This window comes from Pristiophorus japonicus, chromosome 5, assembly GCF_044704955.1.
Source record: "Pristiophorus japonicus isolate sPriJap1 chromosome 5, sPriJap1.hap1, whole genome shotgun sequence".
Classification (NCBI taxonomy): Eukaryota; Metazoa; Chordata; class Chondrichthyes; family Pristiophoridae; genus Pristiophorus; species Pristiophorus japonicus.
The window spans coordinates 131,662,306-131,676,922 of NC_091981.1; the positions used below are offsets into that span (position 1 = coordinate 131,662,306).

The following is a 14,617-nucleotide window of genomic DNA, read 5'->3' on the forward strand; positions in this document are numbered from 1 at the left end:
GGTAGATTTGAGGGCCTGGTCTTCAAATACTCTTTTCCTCAGACGGCTGAAGGCTGCACTGGCACACTGGAGGCGATGCTGAATCTCCGCATCAATGTCTGCCTTTGTTGATAAGAGGCTCCCGAGATATAGGAAATGGTCCACGTTGTCCAGGGCCGCGCAGTGGATCTTGATGACTGGAGGGCAGTGCTGTGCGACGGTGACAGGCTGGTGGAGGACCTTTGTCTTACGGATGTTAGGCATAAGGCCTATGCTTTCATATGCCTCAGTGAATACACTGACGACATCCTGAAGTTCAGCCTTTGAATGTCCGCATACTGCAGCTCAACGACAGACGTTGGGGTGATCTTGGACCTGGCCTGGAGGCGGCGTAGGTTAAACAGCTCCCCATTGGTTCTGTAGTTTAGTTCCACTCCAGCGGGGAGCTTGTTGATTGTGAGGTGGAGCATGGCGGCAAGAAAGATTGAGAAAAGGGTTGGAGCGATGACGCAGCCCTGTTTGACCCCGGTCCGGACGTGAATTGGGCTGTAATGGATCCATTGGTAAGGATCATGGCCTGCATGTCATCGTGAAGCAGGCGAAGGATGTTAACAAACTTTTGGGGACATCAGAAACAGAGGAGGATGCTCCATAGACCCTCACGGTTGACAGTGTCAAAGGCCTTTGTAAAATCGAAAAAGGCTATGTATAAGGGCTGGCGCTGCTCCCTGCATTTTTCCTGCAACTATCGCGCTGCAAAGATCATGTCTGTTGTGCCCCGTAGGGGATGAAATCTGCATTGTGATTCCGGGAGGAGCTTCTCGGCCACAGGGAGAATACGATTGAGGAGAACTCGAGCGACAACTTTCCCAGTGGCTGATAGCAGGGAGATTCCCCTGTAGTTGCCGCAGTCGGACTTGTCCCCTTTTTAAAAAATGGTCACAATCACTGCATCTCTCAGATCTTCTGGCATGCTCTCCTCCCTCCAGATGAGAGAGATGAGGCCATGTATCCGCGCCAACAGCAGCTCTCCGCCATACTTTAGCGCCTCAGCAGGGGTTCCATCCGCACCCGTAGCCGTGTTATTTTTGAGCTGTTTTACGGCTTTGCCTACTTCGTGCAATGTTGCAGTTTCACGGAGTTGGTGGCGGGTCGCATGCTGCGGGATGGAGTCGAGAACACGCGAGTCAAAGGCTGGTAACTAATGCTGAAGAATCCTGGTCCACCTGAACTTTGCAATGTATGAGGCAGTCTATTTTAACACCGAGAGAGAATTGCAAGTTTTGCCAACCTAATATTACTGCAAATCGGGCCAGGCCCAGGGATGATCATAAGAGATAAGTTTCACTGTATTGATATGAGCAGAAGAAAAAAAGCTCTATTAAGAATCACATTGCACAGGGAGAGGAAAATGGACAAAGAAGCCATGCTCAGTACCATGGCATGGACAACCACTCTGGTTCAAGTTCAATAGCGTTCAGTCCTCATTCTGGGCAGAATGCGATATTTCCCAGCAGTGAAGGGGATGGGGGAAGAAATCAGAGGGAATTATTGCCTGGACAGTTTTTGAGCAGCCAGCCACACAGGGCATTGGTGGGACCGTAAGAGCAGGTCTGACCCAGCCCACTTAGCTGCAGCAGGGTCAGGTCAAATAATTGCAGAACAAATGATAACATTGCTGAAAATAAGTACATGAAAAAAGTCATATTGACCAGGAGAAGCAAATTAGGTACTGGATTAAGTTTTCCAAACCAGTTACTGAACCAGCAGATTGAACATATGTGGGAGTGCTTTAGACCATTTGTGTTCTAGCACATTGACATTTTTTCTACATTATTTTAACTCGATGTCCAGAGTCACCGTGTTTTGTTTTGTATTGCAGGCCTTATTGTTGAGGCACATTCAGGTTATTTTCCATTTAAGGAAGGTTTTCATTTTCTTGTTGAAAGTAAATTACTTTCTGTCTGTGGTTTAACCAAAATAAAATCATAAATGTTAAGAAAAATATAAAAATAGTTTGACTCAGTCCCCCTCCCCTATAAATGAAAACAATTACCAAGAATATTCAACTAATAAAAAAAAAACAAGCACAAGCATCTCAACTTAAAGGATATTTTAATGGACAAGTTCGGTTTTCTGCTGCAGGTGAAAAAACACTTTTCCCCCCCCCACAAAATGCACTCTTTTATACAAATTTGCATTATAAAAATGTGAACAAATAGTGCCTTTAAGGCCATACTGGCAGAATCCATTATTAAAAGTTTATGATGCCAGGAAAACACATTTTAAAAAAAGATTTACAAGTGAATTATTGTAACAAAATATTCAGGTTAATAATTTTGTTGTAGAAAGTCTGATATTCAAAACCAAAACTTCTTTTTTCCCTAAATACTATCATCAACAATATTCCCTCTTAATATTTTTACACATATTAATTGTGTACTTTTTACTCTTAAACATCTGCAAATTACTTAGAATTTAGTTTGATGGGCAATTATTTATTTTTAATCATTACATGCATGATTCTAACCACAAATGGAAGCAGACATAAGTTAAAGCAAAAGTACTTTGCAAGGCCAGAAACAAACTGCATAATCACAATATGGTAGTTAATGACTATATTGATGAAAATCTATATATATATAATTTTATATTTTACTGCTTCCCAAAAGGACAAGTTTACTTGCACCTACAAATACATCTCCTTCATTCCTGGCCTTGCATAGAATAAGCAAGTAAATAATACTTGTGTTAAATAATAAATCAAGATGCAAATTTCAGTGCTGTAATTTTCTACAGACATGTTCACTTGCAACAGACACTAACTCACTGGAAAATAAACGTAAGTATTACTAATGGCAACACTGACCATTTATAGAACTATACATATATCATAATTTTATATAGTTGTACCAAGAATTAAGACCAACAAAGTACACGAGTAAGTCGGTGGTATAAACATATTTATACAAAAAGGAATGAGCACTGAAACAGTCTTCAAGAAGACATTTACTGAGACACTAGATCAAATTGGTGCCTAGCCTATCTTCAGGAGAAGGCCCTATCAAAGATAGCTTGGTGAAAAGCAGATACTATATAAAAGGTATGATTCATGATAGATGGAGCTAGGGAGCAAAAAAAAGACATACACACACGCACGCACACACACACACACACGCGCAAACATGCACATATAAAAGCCCAATATGTAAATGAAAGTTCAACAAAATAAACCCGCTCTCACAGGGTTACTAACAGTTAACTGGTTCATGAAAATATTTTAACAAATCAACAAACTTCTGCCTAAACAATTAAAGTTGGATGAAAAAGAAATCCGAATAGGAGTACAAAAAAATTCATGCACAAGTTTAATTGAAAAAGTTTGTAAAACAAATATTTTACATAAAAGAAAAATAGAAGTAGTTTTTTTTTAGACATACAGGAGAGTTGCAATTGACACTCCGTATCCAAAATTTACTCTTAGCTGACATCCTCCAACACTTAGGATCCTAGAAAGCTATTCCAATAACTAAACAGCTGCAGACATCGGATTTCTAAGGAAACGTTCATCACAATTAAATGTTAAATACAAATCGATATCTATTCCACATGTAAATAAAACTTGGAATAAAATCATCCTCCTTACTGAGAAGCTGAATCAAAACAGGATCATATTAAACCTCTCTACATTATTGTAGCTACTTACCAATGTATCTGGATCCACTTTTTTCATATATATTCTTTTTTAATTTGGGTACCTGTAAAAGCAAATGGTTCTAGCATATAGAATTATTTTTAAATTTCGATTGTCATCCACTGAGAAGATGGGGAGTTGAGAAACTGATATTTTAAAATCAGTAACATCTTAGAATAATCAATGTGGTTACTGCACTGTGATCATCAGATACGATCTGCCCAAGACTGTGGTAGAAAGCAAGCTGACTGAGATCTTAATTTTTTTAATGGAATTTTCTTTAAAGAGTTCTCTATAATTAATGTCTGTAGATTAAGATTGCACAATTAAACTCCTTAAAAACTAAAAAAGCATCATTGAAAAAACTTTGGATTGTGTCAAACAAGCAATTTTGTTTACAATAGGGATTATCCTAATAATGGCATTTTTTTCGTCAACAGTGATAAGCTGTTGCATATTGTTTAAATCACAATACTCAATAAATTTAACAATGGTTGAAATTGAACAGCTAATTTGTATACTGCTACTTTGTCCAGTTGAAATGTTAGATCCAAATCTATGTAACAGGTTACGAATTGCAATCTAGCGAGTTGTTTTGTCCCCCCACACTCTTGTAAATTTTGAATATTGTTTCTACTTCTTCGAAATAAATTGACAAGTGCTGAATCTGGATTGCTGCATGGTATCAGTATTCATCTATGCTATTTGCCATAGCTGGCATTGCTGGACTGGAATCCTGGGAAGCGGTAGTTATAGCGACTATTCTGGGAGTGACTAGAACCTCTGCCACAGATGCCTCCATGTCTGGCGAGGCGCTCCCAACACTTTGGACAACAGCAGCACCTTTCTTGTTCTGATGGGTTTTAACATGTTTCGAAAGATGATCACTCCGCATAAAGCGCTTCGAGCACTCTGGGCAGGAAAACTTCTTTTCACCTGAAAACAAGAAGATAAAGGTTAATAACTTACCTGAGAAAATACTACTGCACTTACAGGTGTGTGTGTGTGTGTGTGTGTGTGTGTGTGTGTGTGTGTGTGTGTGTGTGGTGAGAGGATAGGTGAGTATTCATATATTAATGTTTCACTCTTTAGCTTACGAACATTTGGACTCCTATTTTAACTTTGAACGTTTCACTAACCTTAACCAGCATCATTTTCACTATACAGCATAGAGAACAGCTCTATCTTGCCAACTGGTTGATTCTAAGCTGTTCCATTATCTATAAACATGGCCACTGGATTGTAGTGACTGAGGCAAGTCAAATTCAACTTTTATTACACTCAGGTGTGGGATTTTTACTGGGGAGGGTTTGGGGATTACATTCTGTAATTCTATCAGATTACAATTATGCCGACTGGTTTATGGTGACTGAACAAGTGAAATTCTGTTTTTATTACAAGACATTTTGGGGAACACATTTCACCATGCTAACCATTTTTCCACATCAAATTCATTGAGTATAGGTAGGCAAAACAGACTCTGGCAGTTAAGTACTGGTCAACAGCAAACGTTTCCATCAATTCATCTGTACACACACACACACGTCTGAGCACTTTTTCCATTAAAAGCTAGTCACAGGGTATGCAGATTACTTACTAGAAAAATGCACTGCATAATACTAAGCCAGTGTCAAATTTCAGGATTATTTTCACCATGTTTCCACAGAAAGGATTTAAAAAAAAAACAGAATATGCTGTAAACACTCAGCAGGTCAGGCAGCATATGTGGAGATATTATTAATGATGGGTTTTTTTTAAAAAAAGGCACAAGATAAATGGTGGTTAATATTCTAATGGTGGTTAATATTCTAAATGACAGTTGTTTCCCCCAGAATCTAAACCATAGGTAATTTAGCTTGTTTAGGTAATTGAAAAACAGCTCACACTCATAGTATCAATGAACAGAGGGAGACTAGAGAGTAGAGAGACTTGAAACAGGAAAACTGTGAGCACAGTTTGGTTTGTTAAAGAGAAAGCTGTGAAAACTTCCACTGAAGCAGAGGTTAGAAATACTGAAGGATACTTAGAATCCATTTTAGCTAGTCAAATAAGATGAGCCACTGACATGGCGTGTTCATTATTTTGTATTATGTTAAAATTAAATTGTACGATGATATAACACATATCTAGTCATGACAACTGTTCTGCAAGTTCACCGTACCAAAATTTTAAGCAACATGACTCATATCTGGCCTTCTCTCACAAAAATGTTTACTCAGCCTGCCTTCAGAGACATTGAAGTTGTTCACATGTGAAAGATACAAATATCTGCCTTAGGTGACAAGGAGGCACTATTGTTACACGCCTGGCTCATGTTATCATGCAAGCGAATATAGGGTAGTATGAGTCATCTCCCGCAAAAGTAAGATACTCAGACCGCTTACAGGAGCGACCAATGCCACTGTACCAAGATAGTATCTACAGCACACCCAACCTTATAACTGCTATATAAACAGAAAGTCCAAAGTTCAATTCCCAGCCTGTGCAAAGGTAGATCTCAAGCAGGTAACAGGTGGATGCATACAGAATTGGGCTCAATTATGATGCACATCACCGCAAAATAGCCTGCTGACTCTCAGCATATAGGTTTACACGAGAATAGCCACTTGAGTGTTGTACTGGAGAACTGCCAGCACGCTAGTACCTATACCTCAGCAAGAGTCACTACCTTCAGGACAGAAGTGGAGAAAGAGAGAGGGTAAAACAAAATCCTTAAATAACTGTGCTTGTTGTTATTTTCCAATATTTCTCACATAGGGAATCTTTAGATTTTACTCTGCTCCTTAATAGCACTTTTGTTCCCAGAGTTTGTTTCTGCAGTTTACAGTTGGTCCTACATTGCATATCTGTGCATCAGTGCAAAATAAAAAGGAAAATTCATGAAGATAAAATGTTAGCTAAGGAAATTCCCAAACCACCACATTGGTGTGTTCCTCAGGCAATGCTATTTCCAAATAAACTATCCGAATTTAAGGAAACCCAGCATTCCCAACCATAAAAAATAATAAAAATGACTAAATAGCAGTTGTTTTCCCCAGACACTAAACAATTAGCACACTAAAGAATATTGAGCAGAGTATAGAATGTCAATGAACTCATCAAATCCCTTAATTACCTATCACCCTTCCATACAGAAACCCAAACTTGATGTTCTAAATTTGCAAACTTAACTTACATTTAATTAGGGCTGTGCCAATCAATTAATGAATTCCATTTCGGGCAATATCAATTCATAGTTAAGTCACTAACTTCCCTAAAGGAGGAAAATACCTTTGTGCACACTTGGTTTAGCTACTCAGACCATCTTTTCTTTTGTTCATTAGCTGGCTTTAGACATATGCATTAGTATCAAATGGCAATGTGAAGAAGCTGGAGAGGATTCTGTGCGACTTTAGAAAAGTACTGTGCAAGACATGAAATACACACTTGACTATTTAGTTAACCACTTTTAAGCTGATTTGATGTACATGAAAATTCAATTTCAATTAAGTTAATTCCAAAAACAATTGATTCTGCATTGCTTGTTAGGTTGTGATTGAAGCAATCATTGGGTTTTCTGGCAATCTGCGGCAATCATTTTAACTGTGTGTGAAGTCTTTCACCAGATCATCTATTTAATTTAACTTTTTGCTTTAATATTTATGTTTACACGTGTCTGATTACTGATTATGATTGGATTATAGTTTTTGTACATTAAGATTAGTTCCAATTCCCATGACAACTGAATCCTATCTGCTGCTGCCAGATTGCACTTTACTACTATTTGGAGACACGTTTAACTTAGTTACTATAGCATCATTAACAACATGCCTAACTGTCAGCCGTCTCTAGCCAATAAAAATATCACTGCATTTAGTATACAGTGCCCTGAAACCATATTAATAATTTACCAAACTTCATCCTATCAGATGCAACAAAGCACTCTGGGCAAACTGCCACAGGCAACGATGGCCTATTAAACAGGTTGATTCAAGCCAGTGCTGTACAACACCTAAGTTACAAATATATATCAGCACAATCAGATTAAAGTGCAACTCAGACCCCCTCTGATTCACTATGGAAAAAAGGCAAATCAAATATCTAAAGTGAAACAAGGAATAAATATTGCTAGTAACCTAGATCAAAAACATAATAAATAATTTTCATAGGAACGTACATCAATTAGACATTTTCAAACTGAATGTTCACCTTTTACAACCTTAAGGCTATTTCAACAGAATGCCCACCTGTTTAGTAATCACAACATTTTTTTTAAAAGCTTCATTGTGACACATTGGCCCAGATTTTCCTGTCAAAATAACAGTGAGGCGAATGGCGCTTGACATTATTTATGCGCAAATGGTGGAGTAACTTCAGGTGAGGGATAAATGCACGGTTAAACTCAAATATCCAAAAGTTGCTGTCTGAGTTGCGTCACTCCACCATTAGCTTTGCGAAAACGGCAAGTCTGACTCACTATTGAAATGCACTGAATGATGTGAAGTTGCTGTACTTGTGCGGTAGATACGAACTAAACTCAACACAAAGTTAAATCAAAAGCAAAATACTGCAGAGGCAGAAAGTTAGATCTTGTCTATTCCAGTCTAAGTACCATTTTAACGACATGATAAGTATTAATTACTGTCAATCAATCTCTCTGGCACTGAAAATTAACTATTACAAGTGTGGTGTCTCATTCCTTCAGGTTTTATTGTTGGAAATTTAAAAAATGTTAAATTTAAAATGCAGAGAGCATTTTTTTACTTTTTCCTTATGTTGAATTTGTACTCTCGGTCTCTTAATCCAATCTTTCTTTCCCGCTCTTTATCTTGTCTTCCCTAACTGATTTGACACTGAATTCGCCCAGTTTAATTTACACTTCCTTCTCCGTCCTTGCGCTGTTAATTTCACAAACCTTCACTCTGGTTAAGGAGATACACAGTTGCTTACCCAGGTCACTCGGGTCCGAGATGCCCTGTTTCCCTCGCTGCGATGTTATCAGCTCGCACTTTCGGCAACTTCCTATGCAAAATATGTAAAAACCTAAACGTGCAAAGGCAAGTCTAACTGATGCAGACTGTTAGATGCCCTGCTACAGCAAAATTTGACCGATTGTTTGTTTAGCCAACAGTGTAGTACTCCTGTTTAGTCAGACAAGGTTAATAAATCGGCCAGAATTTGCTAGCAATATAACTGCGAGTTGAAGGTGCACGCCGTTAAGTGTGTATAACAATCCAGACACTTGTGCGAGGAAGATACCCAGTGAGTTGTAAATCAGCACGAATTGCTGGACAATTTGTGCTGCTCTGCTGTTAGCCTAGCAAAAACCAAAGCTCATTATCAACCTCCCCTGTGAAAGTCAAGAAATTGCTAGTTACACTGTAAATAAGAATTAAAGTTACCGTAGAAAGTTAGATCTACCCGGATCCCTCTGGCCTCTTAGCCTCTCTAGATCTTTTCATTACGAACTGCCATCTCAATTTCTCTGCTCCCCTCATTCACTCCAACCTACCTCCCTCTGAACTTGCAGCACACCGCTCTCTCGGGTCCAACCCCAACATTATTAAACCTGCTGACAAGGTCAGTGCTGTTGTTGTTTTGCGGACCGACGTCTACCTTGTGGAGGTTGAACGTCAACTCTCTGACACCTCCTCCTATCCCCCCATAGACCATGACCCCACTACCGAACATCAAGCCATAATTTCCCAGACCGTCATTGACCTATTCTCTGGAGATCTTCCTTCCACAGCCGTCAACCCCGCAAAGCCTGCTTTTACCTCCTTCCCAGGATCCACAAACGGGACTGCCCTGGTAGACCCATCGTTTCATCCTGTTCTTGCCCACGGAACTGATTTCTTTTATCTGGACTCTTTTTTTTCTACCCTTGTCCAGTCTTTTCCCACCTACATCCGCGACTCTTCCAATGCCCTCTGCCACTTTAACCATTTCCAGTTTCCTGGCCCCAACCATCTCCTTTTCACTATGGATGTCCAATCTCTCTACATTTTCATCCCCCACGAGGATGGCCTGAGGGCGCTCTGCTTCTTCCTTGAACAGAGGCCCAACCAGTCCCTATCCACCACCACCCTCCTCCGCCTGGCTGAACTTGTTCTCACATCGAACAACTTATCCTTTGACTCCACTCACTTCCTCTAAATTAAAGATGTTGCTATGGGAACCCGCATGGGTCCTCGCTGTGCCTGTCTTTTCATGGGATATGTGGAACATTCTTTGTTCCAGTCCTACACTCACCTCTTTTTCTGGTACATTGATGACTGTATCGGTACCATCTCCTGCTCTCGCCCTGAACTAGAAAATTTCATTCACTTTGCATCCAATTTCCACCCTTCCCTCACTTTACATGGTCCAGCTCCGACTCTTCCTATCCTCAACTTCTCGGTCTCCATTTCTGGGGATAGGCTATTGACAAACATTCACTATAAGCCCACTTACTCCCACATCTACCTGGACTACACTTCCTCCCACCCAGCTTCCTGTAAGGACTCCATTCTATTCTCACAGTTTCTCCACCTCCTTTGCATCTGTTCTGACGATGCCACCTTCCATACTAGTGCTTCCGATATGTCTTGCTTTTTCTTCAACTGAGGATTCCCCTCCGCCATGGTTAACAAGGCCCTTGACTGTGTCTAACAAGGCCCTCGACCGTGTCCATTCTATTTCCTGCAATTCTGCTCTCGCCCCTTCCTTTACCTCCCAGAACGATAGGGTTCCCCTTATTCTCACCTTTCACCCCACAAGCCTTCACGTTCAATGGATCATCATTTACCATTTCCGCCAACTTTAGCATCATCCACCACCAAACACATCGTCCCCTCCCCTCTCAACATTCCGAAGGGACCGCTCCCTCCGCGACACCCTGATCTACTACTCAATCATCCCCAGCACCCCCTCCACTTCCCACAGCACCTTCCCGTGCAAGTGCAGGAGATGCAACACCTGCCCTTTTACCTCCTCCCTTTCCCACTGTCCAAGGCCCCAAATACTCCTTCCGTGTGAAACAGCGATTTACTTGTACTTTCAATTTAGTATACTGTACTTACTGCTCAAGATATGGTCTCCTCTACATTGGGGAGACCAAATGCTGATTGAGCGACCGCTTTGCAGAACACCTCCGTTCAGTCTATAAGCATGATGACCCGAGCTTCCGGTCGCCTGTCACTTTAATTCTCCGCTCCAATCCCACTCTGATCTCTCCGTCCTTGGCCTCTTACACTGTTCCAATGAAGCTCAACGCAAGTTCGAGGAACAGCACCTCATCTTTTGTTTAGGCACTTTACAGCCTTTTGGACTCAACATCGAGTTCAACAATTTCAAACCATGACCTCTGCCCCTATTTTTTTTCTTTCCCATAACAGCTGTTGATGATTCTGCCATTTCCATTTACACCCTATCTAGACTCATCTTTTGTTTCTTAACTTGTCCCATTACCATCTCCTTTTGTCTTGCAGCATCATCCTTTTTGTCTTTTAATCTCTTCTGCCTTCCATCCTATCACAGACCTTCCCTTTTGTTCCTCCTCCTCCTCCTCTCTCTCCCCCCACCCCCCCCCCCGCCCGCCCCCCACCGTCCCACTTTCCCTGCCCCTGCATTTGCTTAAAAACCTGTTACATATCTAACTTTTTCCAGTTCTGACAAAGGGTCATCAACCTAAAACATTAATACTGTTTCTCTCGCCACAGATGCTGCCTGACCTGCTGAGCATTTCTGTTTTTATTATAAGCTAACTGCGATGTGTGTGCACTAGGTCCGTGCAGCAGAGCAGGTCTCCAGTCGTCCTGATTAACCATTGCCACCGGATAAAGGCCTAGCTTTGTCAAGCCCGTGTGGTGGCTGATATGCAATAGTCACCACACGTTAAAAATATCCACGCACAGGCATCTTCCACCCCCTCAACTGGAGTTCAGGACTGGAACATCGGGTCCTTCATTGAAACATCTGAGAGCTCAAGTGGAAGCAAGTCATCCTCGTTCGAAGGACCGCCTATGATGATGACGACGATGACGATGACACTGCTAATGGGGTAATTTGTTTCAATGGCCTTACACTTTGAAACCAGCTAACAATTGAATGGTAATTATTCTGTAGATGCCACATAAAGCAAAGGATGCAAGTTAAATTGGTTTGCTTAACTGATTTGTTAAATTGATTGGTGCGGATTTTGGCAAGGAGTAAAGTCGATGCTCAATTAATTTTAGCTCGTAAGGTTATAGAGTTGCCCCCGCCACCCTCCCTTCAAAGTATGTGGGTCTACTTAAGTTTAAGCAGCCAACAATCACGGTGCTGATTCCACACATAACACGTGCTTTGAATTATTATAAAATATACATCTTTCTCGTGTAGGCGGTAGCTGTCTTAGGTTCTTGAATTTCATGAATTAAAAAAATCGAATAATCTGAGCCTTGGGCAGGAGGCTGTCTTATTCGTGTGTCATGGTGCATCGGCAAAAAAAAACTTAGAAGTACATGTAATTCAGTGATAAACTTTGTGTAAATAATGTTCAAGCTGCCACTTCAAAGCTTTGTCAATCATTCAAATCCTTAAACTTAATCGGTTAAGGAGATAGACTATTGTTCCCGTAATTCATCAAAGTCCCAGATGTTCCATATAATGAATTATTATAACCAAATGTACTTTATGGTCTCTTCTGTTAAAAATCAGGGGTTCAAAATGTATGAAACTGACACGAAAAATAAGAATGCTGTTGTTTTGAACAGGAGTCAAAATGTCTACTGAGACAAGTATTAGATGCTTAGAAATGCTAATGTTTTGGTACCCTGCTGAGATGTTATAGCATTCTGCACTCTGACAACCATTATCTGTTGTTTTCAAGTTAAAACTTCAGCTTTGTTTATGTATCTTTAAGATAATTTGCTATAGAAAGATTTAGAATGGATGGAAGTTGAGAGAGTTAACGTAAATATGTTACCAAGTCATAAAGGAGATAATGACTCTAAAGCGAGCAATTTTCTGGTTTGGTCTCATGGGATCAAAGGAGAGAATAGGGATAAGAGAGATGAAACAAATTTCAAAGAACAAACTCTGGGAAGTATAAAGACAGACATGTGGCCAAGAAAATCAGAAGACATCTTTAGACAAAGAACTCAAAGTCTTATTTGATACTGAGTTTTTAGGGAAACCTCTATAGGTCAAGGTCTCGTCAATATCCCATGTCAGACCCACCCTTAAAAAAATAATAAAAGTAGCCTGTTCAAGGTTATACTCACAAACGGTGTGAAGGGAGAGTGAAACAGAAGTTGAGCTGGTCAAAAACTCAGTGATCCCATGCTTTACCAAAGGAAGCTCGAGCTAGAGAAAGAGACTGCAAGGCAGAGAACTACTCATGTGCACCAGCCATTTGTCCGATCGGGATCAACTATCTGTTATAGTCGTATGTTTTTGCTGTATAACTAATGCGTTATATTCCGTCTTAAACTCTGATTAAATACAATATATCTACCAGATTGGTTTACAGTCGATCCTGATTATTATTGGCCAGAGATAGTCTTAAACTTGGCTATTTCTAACACTTCTCATATATTGGATATTCCTCTGGGATCGCTCAAATCAGGCAGTAAACACACTATTAAAAGTTATCATTGTAAGTTTAATATAGAATCTGCTTCAGCATATTGGAATTTTAGATGAACATATGCTGTAATCACAATATCCTGCATGGAGCTATGCCCAAGTGCCATAAAAGAAAAAACAAAAATTACTCTCAAATTTTCCACTTCCTTCCTAATTGTGTCCCCTCCTCTCTCGAAGAGGTACTATTCTTCAGACAGCAGTCATTTCTTATCCAAGTGACTATTCTTTCATGTACACGATTCAACAGTGAATGCCGACAGTCTATTTGACTGCAGAAGACATTACAACCAAGCCCATGCCCAATCCTGTCATCACCAGATGTCGACTTGTGCAATTCCAGTAGAGGTCACTGGATTTCTATCTGGAAAAGGACTTGCTTGACGTGCCACTCTGTAACTTAGATGCACCAAGACTATTGACTCCCCTGCTGCTCCCCCAGCTGAGATCTACCCTAGCTTTGTTTAAATGTCCGCTACATAAGTCTCTTAACCCTTGGAAAAATATGAAATACTACTATATAGCAGTTAGTAAATTACTAGCAGTAATCCCACCTCTAGTTCATTTGACAAACAAACTTAAGCTTCATTCTTTAATTGGATTATTAACAAACTGCTATGACAGCCAACCATGATCCTGAACTTTGGAAGAGAAATCTTTTAACTACTTGGATCACACTTATTTTGTAGTTTTATTCTGGTACAACACAAGTACCAAACATTAAAAAGCTGCTATGGTTTATAATCAACACCCAAATCAAATATATGTAATTCAGATCAATGCAATCTTTAGTGAGTCATTCAATAGACCTTCAAATAGTCTGTTTGAAAATACAGTTTTTAAATATGTGATGTTTTTTTTAAGAATAATTGAAGTTTAGCTATTTCACAATAAAGTCTCCAACAGAGCAATATAAAACAGCAATGTTCGTATTTTTGGGGTCAAAATAAGGCTTTTTTCTATTAACTGTGAACAAGATTAAAATCAGCGAGAACATTTGTTTATAAAGGAGAAAGTTGGCAGTAAGTTCAACCCTGCCCAGCACACCCTTAATTACTGCAAACAATGTGTTCTTCATGGTGCAAACAATGTGTTCTTCATGGTTGAGTCAGTCTGTGTGCGCCACTCACAATGTCTATAACTTAATAACTGGTTTTGATCCCAGTTGCATAAAATGAACTCCATGGTTTTCTTGATAAAACATTGTTACTGGTACTTGGCTATGGGCCAATTAGGCAATCAAGATCAGCAAGTCGTCATGGTTGTAACTATAATTTTCTCAAATTGATCTGTTTTTTTGAAAAAATATAGGGTAGCCTATTTTACTTGTTTTATCAATTTTCATCTTGATTAATCAAC

At 39.8% G+C, this 14,617-nt stretch overlaps 1 protein-coding gene across 1 annotated transcript in view; it reads right to left on the bottom strand.

The window, feature by feature from the left end:
• Nucleotides 1–2,077: 2,077 nt before the first annotated feature.
• sp4 (sp4 transcription factor) overlaps nt 2,078–14,617 on the bottom strand; it is a 109,124-nt gene continuing 96,584 nt past the window's right edge. The window contains exon 6 of the mRNA XM_070880980.1: nt 2,078–4,609. Within this exon, the coding sequence (XP_070737081.1) occupies nt 4,359–4,609 (251 nt within the window). The 3' untranslated portion in view covers nt 2,078–4,358. The remainder of the gene's footprint in view (nt 4,610–14,617) is intronic.